This window comes from Vulpes vulpes, chromosome 6 (genome assembly GCF_048418805.1).
Source record: "Vulpes vulpes isolate BD-2025 chromosome 6, VulVul3, whole genome shotgun sequence".
Lineage (NCBI taxonomy): Eukaryota > Metazoa > Chordata > Mammalia > Carnivora > Canidae > Vulpes > Vulpes vulpes.
This window is the reverse complement of record NC_132785.1, coordinates 120,789,898-120,805,268: the sequence shown is the minus strand read 5'-3', so window position 1 is coordinate 120,805,268 and position 15,371 is coordinate 120,789,898. Positions and strand designations below refer to the sequence as shown.

Below are 15,371 nucleotides of genomic sequence, written 5' to 3'. Positions count from 1 at the left end.
GGTCAGGCTTTGGGATGCTATGATGTTGTCTGCACAGCCAGGCCTACCTGGGGGGTGGGGGGACGGGGATGGGGTGGGGGTCAGGCCTCAGGACGCTGTCTGCAGAGCCGGGCCTGCCTGTGGGTGTAGCCCCCACCCCCCACCCCAGCTGGCAGAGCAGCAGACTGCGGGGAGCAGGGCCCTAGGCGTGAACGCGGGCGCTAACCTGTGTCCCCTCCATGTCCCTTCCTACTGCCCCGTCCGCAGGAACGGCCTGGGCGGCTGCCGGGTGAGGACTGAGAACGAGCCGTCGTGCGGCTCCCCGGTGGTCAGCGGAGACCCCAAGGAGGATCACAACTACAGCAGCGCCAAGTCCTCCAACGCCAGGAGCACGTCGCCGGCCAGCGACTCGGTGTCCTCCTCGTCGGCCGACGACCACTACGAGTTCGCCGCCAAGGGGAGCCAGGAGGGCAGCGAGGGCAGCGAGGGCAGCTTCCAGAGCCACGAGAGCCACAGCGAGCCGGAGGACGACGAGCGCAAACACAGCCCGAAGGAGGCCAAGGATGCCCTGGGGGACAGCGGCTACGCGGCCCAGCACAAGAAGCGCCAGCATCTCGCCAAGGCCCGCAAGGTCCCCAGCGACACGCTGCCCCTCAAAAAGAGACGCACGGAGAAGCCCCCCGAGAGCGACGACGAGGAGATGAAGGAGGCGGCGGGCTCGCTCCTGCACTTGGCAGGGATTCGGTCCTGTTTGAATAACATCACCAATCGGACGGCAAAGGGGCAGAAAGAGCAAAAGGAAACCACAAAAAATTAAAAACAAGTCACTGATTTGTTTTGAACTTTCGGCCATTTGGTTTTAGCATGTCAGGAGATTTCTAATGATTTGTGGCAATATCAGCAATTTTTTTTCTTTCTTTTTTTTTTTTTTTTCCTTTTGGTTTGGTTTTCTATTCTTTTCTTTCTTTCTTTTTTTTTTTTTTTTTTAATTTGCCCCTCCTTTGTTTTGGACCCTTAAGAATTTTATTTTTAAAGGAGATTGAAGCCATAGAACTCATATTGACACTCAGCTGTTTTACAAAAGCTTTTCATTATCTGAAGACAAAACCGAAAAAAGCCAAAATTACCATTGCTTCCTCCAGCTTTGTCAGAAACACGTGGCTGAATCCGCAGGGATGCCAACGATGATGCCACGGGAACACCCACTCGGCACCTAGAAGGCACGCGTGCAGAGTAATCATCAATCAGGCCCAACCCTTAGGTCTAAACATGGTCAGGTCGTCCCGCCCATTGGGGTCGCTGAGTGAGTGCGTGCGAGGCGACTGGGGAGAAGGATGAGCCCCTGGTCCCCGGGGAGCTGACCCAGGCTCTTAACCCCGGGTGTCCAGCTGTGCCAGGAAAACCCTTGGCATTGCCGTGGGTTTCATTGCCATGAATCGTGCAGGGGTGGGTGGACGGAGTGGGGAGTGGTCTCCAGTCCTTTGTGCTTCTGAGCTGTGCGGCCTGGTATCATCTTAGGAGGTGGACTCTGGGCCACTCATTTTACACCAGGTGTCCGCGACTAATGAGAAGAAACTGGGTCAGTTTTTAGTGACATTGCTAATCACTGAATTTTGTTCTATATTAAGAGAATGTTTCACAAGCCATAAGCCTGAAGGTTGGCCCTGTGCACGCGCACACAGAGAGCAAGAGAGATTGAGAAAGAGAGAGAGAGAGAGAGAACTGACGCAGAAAACAAGCTCTGTCTTCTTAACTGCCCAAGTGAAAATCAAGTCCAGGAAATTACAATAGCTGTTAAGGAAGAAAATAATGGTACAGATTCTTTTTTCTGCCTGTCAAAACTATTTGATCCGAGTGAAAACAAAAAAAGCTACAGAACCTGCCATTAGTATTGTGGTGTATTTTTAAAAGATGAAAGGCACATTGATGGACAAACAAAAGTAAAAAACATGGCAAAACAAACAAACAAAAAAACTCCTATACTGCCCTCAAAATGGAGTTTGCAATTAATGTCAGTCAGGATTCTTCTTTGCAAAATCAGTGATTTCCACATTCAGCCAGTGTAGCCAGCAGAAATTTCTGATCCACAATGCATGGATTCCTTTGAAAAAAAAGAAAAAAAGAAAAAAAAAAAAAGAAAAAAATCACAAAACACAAAACTTTTTTTTATTCAAAAAATAACAAAGTTCTTGTAAGGTAAATAATGTATTTAGCATGAAGCATGAATTATTTTCATATAAATATAGAAAATAGAGAAAAGGCTATGCCTCTAATTTTTAAGCCCTTAGGCTTAGAGTTTCTTTTGGTTTTCTCTTTTTTTTTTCTTTGATTTTTTTTTCTGTTGTTTTTTGTTTTTGTTTTTTTTCTTTCTTTCTTCCTTTCTTTTCTTCTTCTTCTTCCCAATGATTTTGTTTTGGTTTTTTGAAGCAGGTGTTTAAGGTTTAACCTTCTTCAGGGACAAATTCTGACTGTTGGGGAATCTTACTCTGCAATATAAAATATCTTCATGTTCTGGTAGGGCCTGGATGGTGGAGCTCTGTACTGCCTTGTCTGAACTTCAGCCCCCGACCCCCCGATTCTCTGTTGAAAAGTGTGTCCTTTCTCTTTGTACATGTTTACCATGACGCAATAATTCGAGGGCAAACTTAGTAGTGAGTGTGTATGATAGAATCAAGAGAATTCTGGGATGCTGACTTGAGGAGACCATGATCGTGATTTGGTTCTAGGAAAAAAGGCAGTGAATCATTATGCAAATTCGCCAGGAGAAGGGGAAGCACGCTAATGGGCCTTATTGCATGAGGGTGTGAGTTAGGGTACCCGCGAAGGAGGGAGCCACTCGGGGGTTGGAAGGACCAGCCCCAGATGGGTTTCCTCCGAAGCCACCTCCCAGTGGGACGGAGGGGCCGGCCACCTCTGCCACCTGAGCACACGACCCGACCTGGAACTAAGCCCACCTAGATTAGGAGAGCTGAATTTAGACCGGATGATGTCACGCAGACCAGAAACTCCCGTTATCTTTGCCTGAAAGGAATTGTCTTGGGAGATCCGGAGAGAAGTGTCTGAAAGAATAGGATCTCCCACCCACGTGGAGGGGAATTTTAAAACCCCAACAGGAGCACCCACTCCCGGGACTCAGGATGTGGTGGGTGAGGGAGAGTGGGGGACCGGGGCGGGGGGGACACAGTGATCTTGAAAGACGGGCCACGGGCCATCACGAGTCCAGTGGCCAGGACGGACGGACGGAGGGAGGGAGCTGACGCATACCCCGTCCTTTGCTTCCTCTGGGTTGCTGATGAGAGAACCTGGGGGAAAAAAAAGTCTACACCTCAGGACAGGGTCAAGTTCAGTACCTGAACCTGAACGCTTCCAGCATATTAGTTCCGGGTGTAGATGCGAAGAGGATGTACTATTCAAGTGCTCCCTCCATCTCCCCCAAGTGTCCGACACACCCCAAGAGCTGTGTCTGCTGCAGAGCTTGAGCAGCACTCTGATGGGTTGTCACCTGACCAAGCTCGGAAGACATCCCTTTCGGCCCCGCACCCCACCCCCAGGGTGAAGGTCAGACTTCCCTCCTGAAAGGCAGAGGCGACATCCAGGACTTTCTGGCGGGGACTTCTTCCAATCCAAACCCCCCCACAGTGGGCTGTCTCCCCTCATTTCATTTTTCTAAAGGAGCAAAGGCCTCTTTTAGAAAACAATAAAATGCAATGTGTGTGATTTACTTTTCTGATCTCTTTGAGAAATAGATAAATATAAAAGTGTGTTCTTAACTCCAGAACCACTCTTTTTGCATAAATACCTCATCGGGCAGCTTTCTAAGTGTTATTTCCTGAGTCTCCCTGGGCACCCGTGTGGGCGCCACCAGGGGGACTTCTAGGGGAAACTTTAGTGAGGGTACTTTTTTCTATTTTTCTTCTGTTTTTGGAGGCATACACATTATGCATAACCAAAACAATGGCTCAATTGTGTTTAACTTTGTATTTTGATCGTTGAGAAAAAAAAAAACCAACAACAACAACAACAAAAAAACCAAGTATCAATGTGTATGTGGCCGTTTGTAGTTAAATTCATCGCAGAAGGAGGTTGCCCGCGTCCTTGCCAAGCCAAGGGGCAGGAGGCACCCTCTCTCACTCCCCTCCTCCAAGAGCAGTAGAGGATTTAAGCACAAGCCTATTTGTGAAAGAATATTTTGCTCAAATGTAATTCACTTTAGTCTTGGAATTACTTCCCAAACGTCAGGTGTTCTTCTAGCTTCCAAACTTAGCCTATGTACTCATGAGTCTGACAGGTCGCCTGAGCACCGTTCAAGGGGTGTGGTGTTTTTGCTTTCATTTCTCCTGCTGGGAGAAGTGGCGTTTTCATGTGTCATTCCAGTATCTCACGTACTCACACGGGGCGGGGGGGCGGGGGGAGACGGGGAACTATAGCAATATTTAAAGATGCTTTGGAAAACAAGCATGAACACATCAGCACCACGACATCTACAGTTACTTGCTGTTGGCCCTCGGACCCATTTAAGAGGAAGAGACTGTAGCTCTTTTTTCTTAAATGCTCTACACATAGACAGTTATTTTTATGCTACTCTAATCGTCCTTTATCTAGTGCTACGTGGAAAGGGTCTGCATCATAGATTTTTCCCAGCCTTATTATATACCATAAGCTCCTACTTCCCTTCCCTCTCTGATCAGTACACTTTAAAGAGTTCTTTGGTAAACAAAGCTGTCTATTTGGAACCCACGTTTGGGTGGTGGTTTGAGATGGCCCAGACGACTGTGGCAGTTTCGGTCCCGGGGCCGAGTCTTTAAAGGAAGGGATGCGTCCCAGGCTTTTCCCCCAAGAGCCGACCTTTCCCGTGGAGGCAAGTCGGCGCATCCAGCCCCTGCCAGGTGCGACAGGAGCTATCCCACAGGGCCTTCTAGAAGCTGCCCCAGGGACAACTGCAGGCTGCGGGCTCTGCAGAGTGGACACCGGCCAGATGGCTCCTGTGGCCCAGCTCAGCCCCAGGACGGCCCGGCACCGAGGGCTAGCGACTTGCCCTCCAGTTATCCCCACGCCACGCCTGTGGGCTCTTGTGGGCTCTTAGCCTCTCACCGAAGGGCTTTTGGAGAAGGAATCAGAGTTCTGTACAAGTGACCTACATGGGAGGGGTTTGCATATGGGATGGGGTTCAATTCAATGTGACTTCTCTTTTCCCTCTAAACTTGATTCAGGTTGGGACTCGTTTCTTTCTGGTGGATCACAGCTGCCCAGATGTTGCAATTGATTTTTTATGTTTCTGTAGAGAAGTTTGTTTTTTGTTTTGGTTTTTTGTTTTGGTTTTTTTTTGTTTTGTTTTTTTTTCCTTTCATCTTCAGGATTCTTGCCACCAAAAGAACACATTTGAACTCTGTGTCCCCTCTTGATTGTGACTTAACCAGTGTTGACAGTTAAATCCTTGGTGTCGTAGGTCCCAGCCCTCCAATACTATATCAAACACTGTTATGCACATAATGCAGCACTGTGATCTAATTTAAATAATACTTTTTTATTATTTATACTACTATATATAATATACATCAACACTTTTGCTATATAACCTAAGTGATAACCCTCTTTTAGTTACCTGCCAAACTCGGGACTTTGGTTTATATTGCAGTTAACACAGTTACCAAGTTGTAATGGTGTCTTCTTTTCCTTTTTTTTTTTCCTCTTTGTAACGGAATGTGTAAATCAAAGTATATACATTGTGTGGTGTTCCTGTTTCTGGAGTTTCATGAGGATTTACACATGGCATCCAGTGTTCTGTATAGACCCGCCTACCTTTGTGAATTCATCTGTTAACCCCTCTTCCTTGGAGAGAGCGCCAGAGGTGGTTAACTCCTTGTTTTTCTCTCTCTCCTACTGGTTATTCTTGAATTAAGCACAGACTCGTCAGCTCGGTTGCTTTATCATGAATAATGCGTGTGACCTTGAAATTCTTCCACAGTTCAGCAAACAAGTGCTAGCTTCACTGACCAAAAATTAAGGAAGGAAAATAACTTTTTTTTTTTTTTCAAAACGATCCATCTCGTAACGGCCGAAACCGATGTGTCTATGGTGCTGCATTTTGCTGTCTGTCCTTCTTTCGAAATCAGACCTAGGTGAAAGACCACTTCTGACTTTACTGTGATATGCTCACAAGTACCCTTCCTTGTCCGTTTCGTTAGCATTGAAATCAAGACTATTTATTTGGAATCTATTCAGCAGTGTTTTTTCCACTGTATTTCATTTGCAAAAGTTGAGAACAGCCTTCCCCACCTTTTGCAAATAACTGATAGTCCATATTGGAATCGCACAGACTTCGATATGGTGAGCCTATCAACCCTACAAATTGTATTTCATCCTTCCATGACTGTGGCCTGAGTTCCCCAGCCCCCACCCCTCCCCCCTTTTTTTAGGTGAACCTTAGCACAATTTCAGTTATTTAAACATGAAGCATTTCCTGAGTATGTATGTTGAGGCCATTGAAGCTCAGAGCTGATTCAGTAACCAGTTCCATGCCGTGTTATTCACACTCACTACTTATACTGCCGTGGTGAAAAATGTGGGTGGGGGGGAGTTATCCGGTGTGTCTGGGAAGCATTATACACTTGTACATTTTTTTATACTCTGATTCTGTACCATTTCTGAGTTTCATTTTTGTTTTACAGAAGAAAAAAAAAAAAACAGTGATAAAGCAATCAGAAGACTAAGAGGTTTACTATCGATGCTTATGGTCGTCTGACCTTTGCTGGCCAATAGACCCACATGGCCAAATTATAATTTTACTAGAGTAATAATTTTTCGAGAGCCAATTTTTTTTTCCTCTGTATTTTCTGTATGAAACTGCCAATATCATGAATAGAAAGGGAGAACCGTAAAGGAGAAAGAAAGTGACGTTCAGTTGCGTTTGCGTTACCTAGAGGAGCAGTGTGGAGGCAGGCACGATCAGCCGAACTTTAGGGACCTGATGGTGTTGCTTTGGAGGCATCCATACCTGCATTTCGCATTCTTCATATGTAATCATATTGCCAAAGACAAACTATTTCATCATTTATTGTAAATAACACTTTTCCCCCAGACCTACCATAAAGTTTCTGTGATGTATTGTCTTCCAGTTGCAATAAAAATTACTGAGTTGCATCAATCGAAGAACAATGCCACGTAGTATTGTGTGCGCCGCGTCTCCATGTGCAAGTGCCGAGGAGTAAAATCATTTATATTTCTTACCTGCACTAGGGTGTGTGTCCTGTTTTTTACAGTTTGATTTTAGGGTCCCAGCCACACTTTGACTGTACCTACCCATCATGCATGCTTCCCGGGTTAAAAACAAAACAAAAAATCACATACCTTTTGCTAATACACAAACTCCCAGCTGAAGGCTGGGCTCGCTTGTGGGTCTCAGGACTCCAGTGGTTGGGAATGACAGCAAGCCTCCCACCACAGAACCTAGAGCTTGTGGTCAAGACAGACTCTGCCTTTCACTCGGAAGCTGTCAAACAATAAACTAAAATTCTACTTTGGGGCTGGGGCCTACCAGCCTACGCTAGGTGCTGAGGGTTTCTTGTGGTAACTTGGAATCCATAGACTTCCTTCTAGGATTTAATGTCACCAATCCATGACAACTGCAACACACCCCAAGAGCCAACAAGGAGCTGGATGGCAGAAGGAAGCGCTCAGGTGGTTCGTAGATCACAGGCCCATCACCATGCTGGAGGAGCAGAAAGGGTGTTCTATCTGGTGATGGTTTTGTTTCAGCGCACCGTGTACATCTGTGGGTTCCAGCGGCAGCGGTAACCTCAGGGGAGTTGGCCTGTGCACTGTTCTGCTGGGCCCCCACATTCACTGGCGTTTTATAGGTTCTCAGCCCATAACTCCTGTGGTCAAGGTGTTACTGCAAGGTCAGGGGGCACAGCCGTTCCAGAAAGGCCCCTCCTGACAAGACTTCCCAAAGTGGTCACCCAGGACCCCCCATGTGGGCCAGCCTTGCTGCCATTTCCATTCCCACTGCTGAAAACCACCCATGAAGCTGTGGTGTCTCCTGGAAGATAGACCTTCAGTATTTGAGGAGAACTGGTTGGGAGGAAAAGTAGAAGAGTCACTTGGGTGGAATCTATGAATCAGGTAGCTGACCAAGCTGAGTATACATGAGGTCAAGTGTAACGGCTGGGTGGCCCCCGTAAGAAGCTCATATTAAACATTTTTCATTAAGTCGGCCTCAAAGTGGCTAAGAAAGAGTCACCCAGACTGAGGGATCTCTGCCCAGATGATAACACCTCCAAAATTCTGCTCTGCCCTCCAGGGGATTTCGACCATCCACAGAAGAGGAGGAAACCCTGGTCATCAGTGGTGACCTGCAGGGAAGACCAAAATGCAAAGTCTCTGAGCTACAATATGGTTTAAGTGAGAAAGGAGACCAGTAGCGAAGAATGAAAATAATATGACAGGAGGCAAAAAACTGCCACCAAAGTCAAGTTCGGGGTCTTACGTATTGCATATTATTTTTGTCAATGTCTCATATGCTACCCTCATGAGGCCCCTCTTGTTTTTAATTCAAGGAGCATTTATTTGCTGTCCTGGTGACTGCTGGGTGACCGTGACAGGTGGAGCTAGCCTCGAAGGGACTTGCAGGCTAGTGGCAGAGGAGTCCTGAGTGTGCGTGGAAGGCAGATATGCAGGCTTAAACAGTGCCCCAAAGAGATTGGGGCCAGTCCTGGAATAGAGCTTCCTGAGGTTGTTAAGCAGGAGCAATCTTACTGGACCCAGCTCAGGGTATTGCCAGGTGACTGATTTGAAAGGACAGCACTGAGATGCGTCCCTCCGCTGCTTCTGTGTGTGCTCACTTCCTTCCCGTGGATGCGCATGCCTCGCCTCCCCACCTGGGTTCTCTGCCCTCAAGTCGGTGCCGGACCACCCCTTCCTCCCTCTTCAATTCACACTCCCAGTTCCTTCCCCAAAAAGAGGTCAACAAAGGATGATCAGCGTCTTTATCTTCTTACAAAGGAGCTTGGTATAAATGAAGAGAGGGAGGAAATCAAGGTACTAATAAAACTCTCATGTCCCCTGACTTTCTTTCCTTTCTGCCCTGGTTCTAATAGCCACGTTCGCCGTGCTGCACTGTGCACTTGGTTGGGGAGCTATATGTCTAAGGGTTCTTTGAACCAAACTAAGAGATTCTAGACTCTTCCTTGAAGGTGTAGTTAGTTGCTAGAGAGATGCCTTATTTGCATAGCTAAGTAATACTCCTCTGATTTTTAGGTAATCGAGCTGTGGGCTGTCCCTGCATGTTAAAAATTCTTCCCGGATGATTGAAAATGGGTTCTTTTCCAAAAACATCAGGCAACAGTGTTTGGCAAAGTTGCATGACCCCTGAGAGCAGGGACATTCTCCCCGGGGACTGCAGGGACCCCGGAAGACCCTTTTGTGTGTTGATGCTGTGTTAGTGGTGTTTCTCCTCTTGTCTGCGGATGAAAAGGAAGTGTCCCAACTAAGCAGTCACCACCCTTCCAGAAAGTTTTGAACAGATGAGGGGAATTTTGGAGGGAGCCTGGGCATGCTGAGGAGGCTTTTAGTTGTGGGAGGTCCATGTCTGGACCTGCGCCTCAGACCCCTACAAATTAAAAGGCCCTGCATTATGTACAGACATAGTAGGTTTTGACCATTTTTCCATTGATTGGGTTACAAAACCAAGGAACTGGGGCAAGACAACTATATATTCACTTATATATGACTCAAATATAAGTGAATATTAAATGTCCACCCCTTCCCTTTGTTCCGTGTGAATAAACCTTCCCAGGACGGTTCATTTCAGTAATGTCACAGCAGCAACATCTCAATTTGAAATCATTCTTGGGCATTTTTGAATAAAGTGTCCTAACGAACTGAGAGCTGTGTTACGCTACTTCACACTGAAGCACTCAGGGAGCTCACGGCTAAATTTCCTTCAAAATGCCGCAGTTTATTTGAGAAAGATCAAGGAATTCTATTTTTTCTCATCTGCTATTCATCTCAAAACTGATCCCTAAAAATATATAATGGAGAAGCAGTGGAGTCCGATGGGGGAAGTCGGAAAGCAAGACGGTGGCTGATTCCTTAATCCCTCGGGAATACAGTTTCTTCATGAAATAGAGCCACTCTCTTCCCATCGTAAAGCTGGAAAGGGCATTAGACACCATTGAGTTCAAATTCTCTGGTTTATGGACTGGGCTGCTGAGGCACAGAAAAAGGGAGGGATTTGCCCAAGATGACACCGCAAGCTAGTGGCAAATCTGGCCTTCAAAAGAAGAAATTACCCTTCTTATCTTTTGTCATCTCCATCTGTCTAGTATCTGTCTAGTATCATCATATCTGTGGAATTTTGTAGGTGGCAATTCCCCACAGGTGCACACATGTCATGTCCTCTGTGTTTTCCCTATGGCCACAGTGAAAATGACTTCTTAAATGATATGTAACATTCTACTGAGCCAATACCTGTCATCTTTATCGGTTACCTTTTCATTGTTTTTTTTTTTAACAAAAGATTATTTATTTATTCATGAGAGACCCAGAGAGAGAGGCAGGGACATACGCAGAGGGAGAAGCAGGCTCCCAGCGGGGAGCCCGATGCGGGACTCGATCCCAGGACCCCGGGATCACTACCTGAACCAAAGGCAGACGTTCAACTGCTGAGGCACCCAGGTACTCCTCTAGTCGTTGTTTAAATTGCTTAGAGTAATACCACAATGAATATCTTCAGGCATGTGGCCATTTGCATATTTTCAACTCTTTTGTTAGCCAGCCTGTTGGACTCTTGGGACAGAGCTATTTGCAATGTACAGGCTTTCCAAAAGGTGTCAGAGCTAATAGCAGTGAATGAAAACACCAATTGCACTGCACCCTCCCCAGTACTGGAATTTATTTTTTCTCCCTAAGTTTTGCTAACAGATAAAATCTACATTATCACTGTTTGGATTTTTATCCAATTATTAGCAAAGTAATTTTTAAAAATTTTTTCATAAGTTTAGGCTCATTTATTTTCTCTTTTCTAAATCATCTGTGGCCAACTCTCCAAGGGTTAAAAAAAAAAAAAAAAAAGAGGAAAAAGGAAATCAGATACATAGATTCTTTTGCCTAATGTTGCTGATTAGCCATTAAGTGGTGCCAAGATGACCAGACCCATCACCTGAACTCGGGTGGCCCCTTTGTCGTCAGACCCTCTAACTGCCCTTCTATTGAAACAAAAATCTCACTGCCTAAAACTTTTTACCTGAAAGTCCTTGGACTAGCCTGGAAGCCCACAAAAATGCAAACCTAGGCCTTCCTGCACATGGCAACCACCTCTACATGTGGAAACAATAACTTCCTCCCTTAGTCTTTTCCAGAATAAGCACTTCAACGTCTGGCTACCCTTTTTTTCTTCTCTGGACATGTTCCAGTTTGTGACCAAGGTTGAGAGCTGAAAACAGAACTCCAGGTGAGTGTGAGGAGGATGAACTATCACCTCCTCCATTCTAGATCTTCTATTTCTATTCACGTAACCAAAGACTGAATTTTATTGTCAGAAGACTCATCACCCCACTGATTCAGATTGAACTTGCAATGAACTAAGACAAATCCCAGTCGTTGGTATATTTTTCCAAATACTCATTTGGGATCAAAGTGCAGGACTTTCTATTTATCTCTCTCAAATGCCACCTCCTTAGATTTGGTCCAGGTTCAAGGCTGGCTGAGATTCACACTAAAGTGGGTGTGTAAGGGTCCTGATTTTGTGCCAGCTGAAGCATTTGCTTTTCCCTAACAGATCTGAGAATGTCTTCTGTATACTGTTTAGGACAGAGCTGGAGCCCTGCGGGTCTGGAGAACCCACGGTAGGTCAGTTCCTTTCCCATCAGCCTACTGGGAGGGCAGATGCACTTGGCTTTATGAAAATGTACCCTACGCTTCTCTGTCCGATCGAAACTGCCAAGTACATCCTGGATCTCCAGGTATAAATCCATAGTCTTCCTTTAGAAAAGAGGGAAGAAAGTCATACTCTGTGCTAATATGAATTATGCAAATCTGAACAAAGGCAAGTGGGAAAGAATACAGTCTCACTTAATGTGCAAAACTTGAAGTGATGTAAATCCCGCTTTATTCCTGTGGGAGAATTACTCTTGAAGTAGCCATGCATTGAATGATATGAGGCCCGAGGGAACACATCCCTCACACAAGCACGTTACTCATCCATTCCTTCCTTCCTCCCCTCCTTCTCTGCTTATATCTTGGTGAGCCCAACCTGGCCTCCTTGGCAGGAGCTTACCAACCATTCTTTTTTTTTTTTTTTTTTACCAACCATTCTTATAATGATCCATCCAAGAATATTGTCCAGGGGAGAATGGAGGCTAGAGATGTAGGGTTTACAGACGGTCTCCTGTTCACAATCAGGAAAATCCAGCGCAGTGCTCCGTGGTATTTCTTCGGTGGGTGTGCAAGCCTATTTAGAGGGCTGCCCTAGCTAGCCTGTACTTAGCCTCCAAATATAGTCAAATGCATCTAAAATAATTGGGCTTCCTTTAAAAACAGTGACGGTGACAACCCAGAAGTTGAGTTTGGTTACTTCTGGCACCTATTTATTCTTTAAGTACAGGACGCCTTGTCCAGCAGGGCGCGTATATTTAAGCCCACCCCCCAAAACGTGAAAGGACAGAGAAGGATGTAAGAAGAAACAGATTCAGAAAGTTTTAAAATAGACTCTCTCCTTCTCGCTCACAGTCAACCCACACTTGGCGTTCAGCGACTGCTATGTGCCGACGCGGCTTGGGTGCTGGGGGTGCAGAGGAGAGCTCTGGCTCCTACCTTGGGGCGTCGTCCCCTCCGAAAATCTAGCTGTGCCAGTGTCTCGCTAGCAGCTGCTCAGTAGTGGGTGGTGTTGTTTAGACATGAAAACGCCGGCTGCAAAGAACAGTAGGGCCTGGCCCCCCTCGCCCCCCTCGGCTCCCCACCTCTGCCAGTGGCTGTGAAGGCAGGAAGCAGGGCCCCAGGCTGGCTGAGCTCAGCTAAGGAACATCAAGGAATGAAGCGGCACCACAGTCCCCCTCATGCACCTGTCCCCGCACTCAGGGTGTCCATCCCTCACAGCCACCCCACCCTGCCCTCTGTCTGACATCCTCCCATGCACCCTAAGCTCTGCCTGCCACCCCGGTTCCTCCACAGGGCCCGGGAGCCCTCCATGCGGGGCCCCCACCTGCCCCCAGCCCGATCCCCTTCTCCCTGCGGGGCCCACCCCGAGCTCCAGCTGCTCGGTAAGTTCCACTTGCTGGGATGTCCCCTGGCATGGATTGTGCTTTCTGCGTTTCTGGAATGTTCTCTCAGGCCCCACATCTTCCCTCTGGGTTCAACTTCTGTACTCTCTGCTCCCAAGACCCCTGTAGTTTTAGTCCCTGCATTCTAGCACTTACCATGCTTCCTTCTAGCTGTTCGCCTCCGAATCTGTGCCACATTGTCCCAAGGAATAGGCGTCCTGCCCCATACATCCCCCCCCCCCAGGGCTGCCACAGCGCCTGGGGCTCAATGGTCACTTGGCAGCTTTAGGGCGCACAAGCTGTTGCTTGGACCCTCGCCTGGATGCTCCCCCGGAGAGTCTTGTGCGCCCTTCTCCAGCTGTGGCCAGAGCAGGATGGAGGGGAGCTGGACATGCGTGTGGGACACGTGGGAACACAATCTCACCTCCTAACGTGGAGTTTCTGGAGGTGAGGCCTCGTTCACCACCCTGCGTGGGGGTTCAGGAGTGGACCGGAGATGCTTTGGCCTGGCTCGGCCAGGCCGCGGCCACGCCCGGACTTTCTGCCTGCAGACGATGCCGCAGCTGTGGTCAGCAGGGCGAGGGGACCACCAGCAATGTCGTAGCTGGAAGGGCACCTGGGGCCTCTGGACCAGCCCTCCCCAGGCCCCACCAGATCTCCCACCTGTCAGGCCAGCCCAGCCTCGCCTCCCACTGCCTGTGGGTGTTAGGGGTGTGGGGGCAGGGGGGCAACGGGGGGACCCCCAAGGCGACCCCAGCCTTCGGCCGGGCCTTGGTTTCCAGCTCCTCTGACGCGGGCTGGCCCTGTTGGCGCCTGTTCGCTCGGGGGAGATCACATCACCACATGTCCGCACCCACACTCTGAGCCCGGCTGAGGCGGAATCGTCGAATCATCACTGGGGGGGACAATCGATGCTCTCGTCCGGCCTTTAATGACAATCAGTCCTCTCTGGGGCTCTTTGCTAAGTAAGTGTCACTGAGAACAGTTGCAGGTCGTGAACCTGCCCACCGGCCTGGAATCTGCAGCTTCCCCCCGCTGATGGGAGTCAGGGCATCTTGCTGCCGGTGTGTCCTCCGTTGGTCACCCCCTGTGCTCACTGTGCAACTCATGTTCCTTCTGGTCCATTTTTTAAGTCAACATGACAGCTCCACTTCATCAGGAAAGAGAGTCCATCCTTGTGCCTGAGCTCCGAGGACGAGGCTGGGGAATGCCGGGTGTCAGGGGGGCCCTCTCTGCTGACCCTCAGACAAGGAGGCCAGATGCTGGAGCCAGGCACACTAGGTCCCCTGTCCCAGCTCTGCCCTAGACCAGCTGTGTGGCCTTGGGCACACCACTCACCCTCTCTGAGGCTCCGTTGCAGCATCTGTGGAAGGGGATAATAATCGTACCTACCACATAAGGTGGTTAAGACGATCGAGTGTAGTGGTGCATATATATAGTGGTGCAATATAACACGTGTCACATTTAAGAGGCTCAATAAAGGACTACGATTATTAATAACGACTCTTATTATCATTTTATCCTTAAGAATCCCAGAATGATCTAGCCCAGCCTCTACCTAGAATCCAGATTGAGATGTGCTCTCAATATACTGGATTGTAGAGACTCAATATGGGAAAGACAATGTAAAACATTTCATTAATACCTTTGAAAATATTGATCACCTCCTGTGATGGTATTTGGATATATGGGATTAAACAAAAAAATATATTATTAAAATTAAGTGCATCTGTTTCTTTTTATTTTTCTTAAGTACCTACTGTTAGAAAACTTGAAAGGGCACAGGCAGCTGGGATTCTATTTCTCTGGGACAGTGCTGTTCTTTCTACATGGAGTTGCCCTCAACGGAGTCCCATCAAATAGCCGAAAGTAACCCACAGTGGCAACAACAAAGAGCAAACAACAAGCGAAACACTGAGGAATCTCGATCTTTAGTTTGTGTCTCTGAAAAACAACACAGAAGCATCATCCCTGCTTCTCACCGTTCCTTCCGTCCTGTCCCAATTTCCTTGTACCCAGTGCTATTTTGAAGCTTCAGCTTCGCCACCTCCCCGCCCCCACTGCCAAGTACTCCCGACACCATCTCTCCACATCAGCCCACAGGACATTTGTTTGCTCTCCACTCTTCCACCAGTT

General features: G+C 47.7%; 1 protein-coding gene across 1 annotated transcript in view; it reads left to right on the top strand.

Annotated features, from left to right (window-relative positions):
• The window catches only part of LOC112930195 (forkhead box protein N3), a 115,087-nt gene extending 107,959 nt beyond the window's left edge, over positions 1-7,128 (top strand). Inside the window, exon 4 of the mRNA XM_072762213.1 lies at positions 247-7,128. Coding sequence (XP_072618314.1) covers positions 247-796 — 550 coding nt within the window. The 3' untranslated portion in view covers positions 797-7,128. The remainder of the gene's footprint in view (positions 1-246) is intronic.
• The last annotated feature ends 8,243 nt before the right edge of the window (positions 7,129-15,371 follow it).